The 6444-nt window shown below is 60.1% G+C and overlaps 2 protein-coding genes across 6 annotated transcripts in view; one reads left to right on the top strand and one right to left on the bottom strand.

Annotated features, from left to right (window-relative positions):
• The window catches only part of HMHA1 (histocompatibility (minor) HA-1), a 14136-nt gene extending 9356 nt beyond the window's left edge, over window positions 1–4780 (top strand). For all 5 annotated transcript variants that reach the window (XM_012729857.1, XM_004688932.2, XM_012729854.1 and 2 more), the window contains 4 exons: window positions 79–305; window positions 391–601; window positions 1555–1639; window positions 2001–4780. In XM_012729857.1, the coding sequence (XP_012585311.1) occupies window positions 79–305; window positions 391–601; window positions 1555–1639; window positions 2001–2242 (765 nt within the window). In that variant the 3' untranslated portion in view covers window positions 2243–4780. The remainder of the gene's footprint in view (window positions 1–78; window positions 306–390; window positions 602–1554; window positions 1640–2000) is intronic.
• Window positions 4781–5634: 854 nt separating this feature from the next.
• Window positions 5635–6444, bottom strand: part of POLR2E (polymerase (RNA) II (DNA directed) polypeptide E, 25kDa) — a 3409-nt gene continuing 2599 nt past the window's right edge. Inside the window, exons 5-6 of the mRNA XM_004688931.2 lie at window positions 6340–6418; window positions 5635–6145 (exon numbers count right to left, since the gene is read on the bottom strand). Of these exons, the coding sequence (XP_004688988.1) occupies window positions 6080–6145; window positions 6340–6418 (145 nt within the window). The 3' untranslated portion in view covers window positions 5635–6079. The remainder of the gene's footprint in view (window positions 6146–6339; window positions 6419–6444) is intronic.

The following is a 6444-nucleotide window of genomic DNA, read 5'->3' as shown; positions in this document are numbered from 1 at the left end:
GCGGGGGGCGAGGCGAGGGCGGTGCGCGCAGGCCGGGCGCCCGGCCCACTGATCCCTGGATTGTACCTGCTACCACAGCTGCCGGAGCCGCTCATCTCCTTCCGCTTCTACCACGAGCTAGTGGGGCTGGCCAAGGACAATCTGAAGGCCGAGGCTGAAGCCAAGGCAGCGTCCCGGGGCCGGCCAGACGTCGGCGCGAGCGAGGCAGCGGCGGTGACCATGGCGGGCCAGCTGCGGGAGCTCCTGCGAGAACTGCCTCCCGAGAACCGGGCCACGCTGCAGTACCTGCTGCGGCACCTGCGCAGGTGAGGGCCGGCCAGACAGGGGTCAGGGTCGCGCGCCGTGTCCAGGAGCCGTTCGCGCTGACCGCAGCACCTTCTGACTGCGCAGGATTGTGGAGGTGGAGCAGGACAACAAGATGACTCCCGGGAACCTGGGTATCGTGTTTGGGCCCACGCTGCTGCGCCCGCGGCCCACGGACGCCACCGTGTCCCTCTCCTCCCTGGTCGACTACCCCCACCAGGCTCGCATTGTGGAGATCCTTATCTCCCACTACAGTCTGGTTTTCCAGGAGGAGTCGGAGGAGGTGCCTGCCGCCCAGGTGAGGTTGGCAGGTGGGCCCCAAGACAGACCGTGCTGTGGGAGGGGTTTCGCCTTGAGCATGTATGGGAGGCCGGGAATCTCACTGCTCCTGGAGGACTGCAAGGGTACAAGGCGGTGCTTGGTTTGGACATGGTGGCGGGCAGCCTCTGAGGCCCTTGCAAGCAAAGGGATAAAGTGTGGCCTCAGGTCTGGGGGAGCCTTGGCGGCATGAAGTCCCGTGGCTGTGCCTCCGACCGCGTCGGAAACTCACAGCAGAGACCTCCACCTCCTAGCCGGGCCTCCCCAGATTCCCATCTCTGCCCTGATCCCAGCTCATGTGCTGCTCAGCAGGGATCAACTTGCCACTTTGCTGCTGGCTTCGTCTGTACAGTCCTGTGTTTCATTTCAGGACATCGTTTTGCTCCTATATTCGTGTCCTCCTTGCACGCTGTGACCCCTTGACAGGCGTCACTCCTGTTCGGGCTAGCAGGCTTCCTGGCTTCGGAAGGCAGGATGTGGGCATTTGTGGACTGGGCATGGCTCAGGAGAGGGGTCAGCCTTTCAGGCCAGGGTGTCTGCCCCTGTTGGGCCACTAGTTATTTTAACATTTGTTTGTGAATACAAGAACAACCGGGGTACAGGCCAGAGGTGAGGAGGTGAAAGGATTCACCAGAGACAGCGGGGAGCAGAACAGGCAGATGGACTGAAATCCACTGCTGAGGGGAGCAAGTGGGGAGGCAAGAGAGGTCTGCTGTGCCCTGTGGGTCATTCCCTGGCCGGGGGTCTTATTTGAGCTGCAGTGGCTGTGCTTTAAACCTGTGGTGCCAAGTTTGTTACTTACAATGTGGGAATGGGTGGCCTCAAATCCTCAATGCACTGGGTGTTACATTTGGAGGGTTTTAAAATTATGGTTAATTTAGAAGACAGGGCATGAAATCTAGTCCCTCCTTGGCTTCTGTTCTGCCCCTGCAGGACGGAATAGCCAACCACCAGGCAGAGGTGGTCGTGCAAACGCCAAACCTCAGGGCAAGCGAGGAATCTGAGGATGGAGGCCAAGGTGAGTTGTATGGCCCTGGGAGATTAGGGGCGTGGCTGGTGCTCGGGTGCCCGATGGGTAGGGAGCATGTCGGCAGCTGCTATGCTGTGGATCCACAGCCCAGAAGCTGCACGTTTCAGGCGGGTTCCTTCCACGGAGACACATTTGTTGGCTGTTCATGTCCTGTCTGATGCAAACAGAGGTGACCTTTTGAGGCTTCAAGCCCAAGACATGGCCACGGAATGTGGAAATGATACTGTTCATTAAAGTTCTGCTCTTGCCGACTGTGGCGGGAGACCTCAGAGTGGGGAGGTGGCCAGGAGGGTGGCGTCACTGGTGTCCCTGCTGGCCACAGACGCTTCTTCTCTCTCGGGTTTCCCAGAATCCCGTGTTGCGTCAAATGACTCTGAGTCTGAGCTTGAGGAGGAAGTGGATCTGCTGTCGTCATCTGCAGGCGGGAGTGTCCTGCCCTGCCTTGGCCTCTTGGACAATCAGCTGGGCAGTGAGGCCAGTATGGAGGAGTCTGGGGACAGCCTTAGCCTCAGCTGCAATGAAGAGCAGCTAAGGGCTGCGGCCGAGGAGGTGGGGGTCGGGCCGGAGCCTGAGGGGGCTGTCCAGGTGTAGCCCCAACAGTGCAGCCATTCGGCCTGGTCCAGCTGCCTGCTTCACGGCATGTGGGCGGCAGAGGCACCAGCCAGAAGTGGCGACCGACCCATCGGGCAGCCTGGCTCCTGTCCCTGTGTCCCCGAGTGTGGGCATTTGGTCTCGGCTCTTTGCAATGTCAGCCCACCACAGCGAGGGCTTCTTCCTGCACTGTCTTGGGCACTGTTGGCCACCTTCCCAAAGCTGCCTTGTCCTTGCCTGGTGCAGGGCTGGGCACCGAGGCTTGACTGCTTGCTGTCGCTGAAACTGGGAGTGCCCATGCTGGAACTTTGAGTGGTCCCAGGAAGCTTTAGCTTTTCCAGAAAACTGGGTTTGGACACCGGGCACACCGGGCTTTAGGTACATAGGGAGGGCGCCTAGGTGAGAATGTTGGGCCAAATTAATTTTATTTAGTCTTTGACCCAAGCCTGCCTTCTCAGGCAGCAGGGAGTACCAGGGGTACCTTAGCTTCTCCCGTTTCCATGAGTCCAGGTGACTGAGGCAGGCTGTGAGGACACTCAGCTGTCCAACAGCCCCCGCACAGAACTTACAGATCTGCTATCCGGTACGGCAGCACCCAGTCCTGTGTGGCTCTGGAGTGCCTGAGTGGCCAGCCTGCATGAGAACAGCAATTGCTACTTCATTTTCACTTTTTCAGAAGGAGGCAACTTAGAGGCAGGGGCAAGCATCTCTGATAGCACTGCGAGTTGTCAGTGAGAAGCAGGATGCTCCTCAGTTGCTACTGGCCTCTCGCCCAGCAGACTCACATCAGGCTTATCCTGGAGGGCCAAGGACGGCTCGGCCAAGCAGGTCCCACCTGTCGCTTTATGCAGCTCCAGGGGACAGCAGGCACCGTAGAGGGCCTGGAACTGCCCCTGGAACCTGCAGCAAACGCTGGGCTGAGATAGCTGCCGCTGGCCGCCGCTGGGACAGCAGAACAGTGGGACAGCACTGCTGGGCTAGGGACAAGGCCACCCTTCTCAGAGATTCACGGGCACAGACATGCCTGCCCGCTCACAAGGCTTTTCAGGCAGCTGCGTCTTCAGGTACGACTTGACCTGGCTCACAGGTCTCACGGTGCCAGCCCCCATTGACCCCACACAGCCGTCAGACACCCCTCTTCCAGGAGCCCCAAGGCCAGTGCTGACCAAGCTCAGGGATGTGGAGTAAGCCATGCAAGGGGCACAGGCCGGTCTCGAGGGTCCATCTGGATTCCTGGGGAGCCAGGTGCTGCCGGCTGGGCCGCAGCACAGTACCGCCCGGTGACAGCACTGCGTGCCGCTGCGGCGGGGCACTGGGAGGTCAGTGGGGACCTGTGCAGCCTGACACGCAAACCCTGGGCAGTCAACTGCTCGGGTGTGGGCTTGGCCCGAGGTACAGGTAATGCTTAGTGTTAACCCTTTCGAGTGCAGCTAAGAAGCGGAACGCTGCTCCAGCCACCCCCACAGCCCTGACAGTTCATCTTCCGGAAATGAAGCTGTTGGCGAAGAGCGCCAGCACCCCAGCACCCACACACTTCCGTGTGGACCCCACTCCCTGAGGGAATCACTGTCTTCGTGTCTTAGCTTTTTGGGACCACGATGATTTGGGGGGGTGTGTGTGTGGGAAAGGAATAACCCGTGTGCTGTTACATGTATCACAGAACTGTAATCCTTTAAACGAAGCTGGTGAACACCGTGTGCACTTATGAGTTTGTAACGGTGGGGGACGGGACTGCTCCGTGACCGCCACGGCCGGTGTCTGTTTAGGGACGAAGGTTGTAGTCGAGGCCAAGCGTGTGAACAGGTGCGAGAGCAGGGTTAAGTGTGTGGTGAGGAGTCTGTGTCTGAACCTGTGGCACTTCCAGAGCTCAGTAATAAAGGCGACCCGCTAAGCAGTGGGCAAAAGGAGCTACACGGAGGTTTCTTCAGACGAGCTACAAATGGCTACTGAGCACACGAAAAGGCGCTCAGCAGCGTTGGGGGAAACTGAGTCATAATGACGCAACACTGCCCCTCCAGCCAGGGCGCCCTGGAGCAGGGGAGCAGGGGAACGAGCGTCGGAGAGATGTGGAGACCGGAGCCTGGTCAGGGTCGCAAGGTGGCGCAGTCTAGCAGTCAGTTTCTCAGAAAAAAGGTCTCCAGAATTCCACTCCCATTAGATTCACGCTTGCCAGGAAGTGGACACACCCCACATGTCCAGGTGGAGAGAACATGCCCGTCCACACACGGGAGCATCGCTGGCTGCGAACACGGACAGGCCAGGCACGACCGCAGGGTGGGCTCGTGGGGTCAGGTGGGATTACGGCCGGCGGGGTGGCACTTCTTGGGAGGGTGTGCCGGCATCCACTACTAAGAGTCACTACCATGTGCTCTGGAACATCAATTTTATCTTTTAGAAAAACACAGGGTCCTCTGGCAGCCTAGGGGAGAGTCTCAGCACTGCCGCAGCTACTGCTTGCGTGTAACCCCTGGCCCCGGGCTGACCCCCAGGGCACAGCCGAGCACTCCTGTCTCCCCACTGCTCCCCTCAGCAGTTTCAGTCAGCCTGCCTGTTCTGCTCCCCACTGTCCTCACCCACTATCTCTGGTGAATCTTCTCACCACCCCTGCACCTCTGGCCTGCACCCCATTCTGTATACATAAATACATATTGAAAAAAAAGGTATACGGGGACCTTCCCTGGTGGCCCAGCACTACCAAGCTATTGCCAGCCCTGCAGCACGAGTGTGATCTCCGGCCAGGGAGGGACCCACGCGGCGCAGCAGACCCCTCCTGTCTCCCCGCTGCTCCCCTCAGCAGTGTGTTACAGTGGATCTGCCTGTTCTGTTCCCTGCTCTGTCTCTGGTGAATCCTCACCCCAGTTCTTCTATACAAAGATAAGTAAAATCTTTAAAAGAAAAAAAAAGCTTCTGCGCTTGCTTTCTTTGAAAGAAAGGGGACAGGGTACAGGCCAGAGGTGCAGAGGCCCTGAGAGGAGTCACCAGAGGCAGAGTGGGGAGCAGAACAGGCAGATCGACAAAGTCCACTGCTGAGGGGGGCAGCGGGGAGACGGGCGGTCTGCCGCGTCACCTCCCTGGCCGGGGGTCGAACTTGTGTTGAAGCAGCTGCATCACCAGGGAGGGCACCAGGGGCAGGCAAGGGCTGGAGGGAGACAACACCAATGATCACTGTTGGCCTGGGCAGTGGGTGCCTCTCAGAGGCAGCCAGACACTAAAGGGGTGCAGTGGGGAGCAGCCCCAGCTTTGGGCGAGGAAAGCACCGGAGACGCTGAGTGCAGCCCGTGGCGGTAGGGCCTGCGCCGGGGCGGGGCAGCCGCAGTCCAGGGAGCACGGCCAGAGCCGGACACAGGCTCTGGCGCAGACCCGTCACCCAGCCTTGCTTTCTCAGACGCGTCTCTTACTCAAAATAACTTTAATTGTAACACAGCATTCAAAAGCAATCCCGGGCCCGGGGAGCTTTAATCTCCCTCTGCTGCTCTCACAACTCGCTGGCAAAGGGCCAGCTCGCAGCGTGGCCAGGAGTGGGCACTTCCGGGCCATGTTGGGGGCAGGGAGACACAGGCCTGCCGCGTGGCGGGGTCCCAGCAGCCTCCATCGGGCATTCTGTCCCCTCTGGCCACCATCCGTAGTGTCCAGGGGGGTTCAGCGGCGGCCATGAGGACCCTGTGCCTAGGCTGTCACCACATCCCAAGTCTGGTCAGTCACCTCCCGGGCGCTGGGCAGAACTGCAGTGGCCATGCTCACAGCACAGAGCTGGACACCCTGCATACCCAGCAGGGAAGGCAGGCGCCCCAGCGTGGTCCCAGTGTCCACACGGTGCCGCACACCTGTGGGGTGCGGCTACTGCACCAGCCGATAGGTGATGTACCGGCCCGCCGTCTCGCTGGGCCGAATGATCTTCACCACCTGCAGGGCGGAAGCTGAGTCGGGCCCTTCCCGCGGACCGACCGTTGGAGGGAGGCCGGGCAGGCGGGTCCAGGGGCAGCACCAAACCTGGGCTCTACGCTGCCAGTCCCGACCCTAAGACAGGGTCACGGGGGTGGTCCTGCGTGCCCCCCATCTTGTCCAAGAGGAAAGGTGCGGTGCAGGGCGGCCCTTACCTGCCCTCGCTTTATCCCGAAGTAGCGAGCTACAGGGTCTCCTGCCTGGATGCGGGGCAGCTGGTTCTCTCGGAGTTTACTGGGAATCATGGTCAAGGACAAAGT

The sequence above is a fragment of the Condylura cristata genome, unplaced genomic scaffold, assembly GCF_000260355.1.
Source record: "Condylura cristata isolate star-nosed mole 26May11 unplaced genomic scaffold, ConCri1.0 scaffold00025, whole genome shotgun sequence".
NCBI classification, from domain to species: domain Eukaryota; kingdom Metazoa; phylum Chordata; class Mammalia; order Eulipotyphla; family Talpidae; genus Condylura; species Condylura cristata.
Note: the sequence above shows the minus strand (reverse complement) of the source record. Positions and strands in the feature narration are given on the sequence as shown.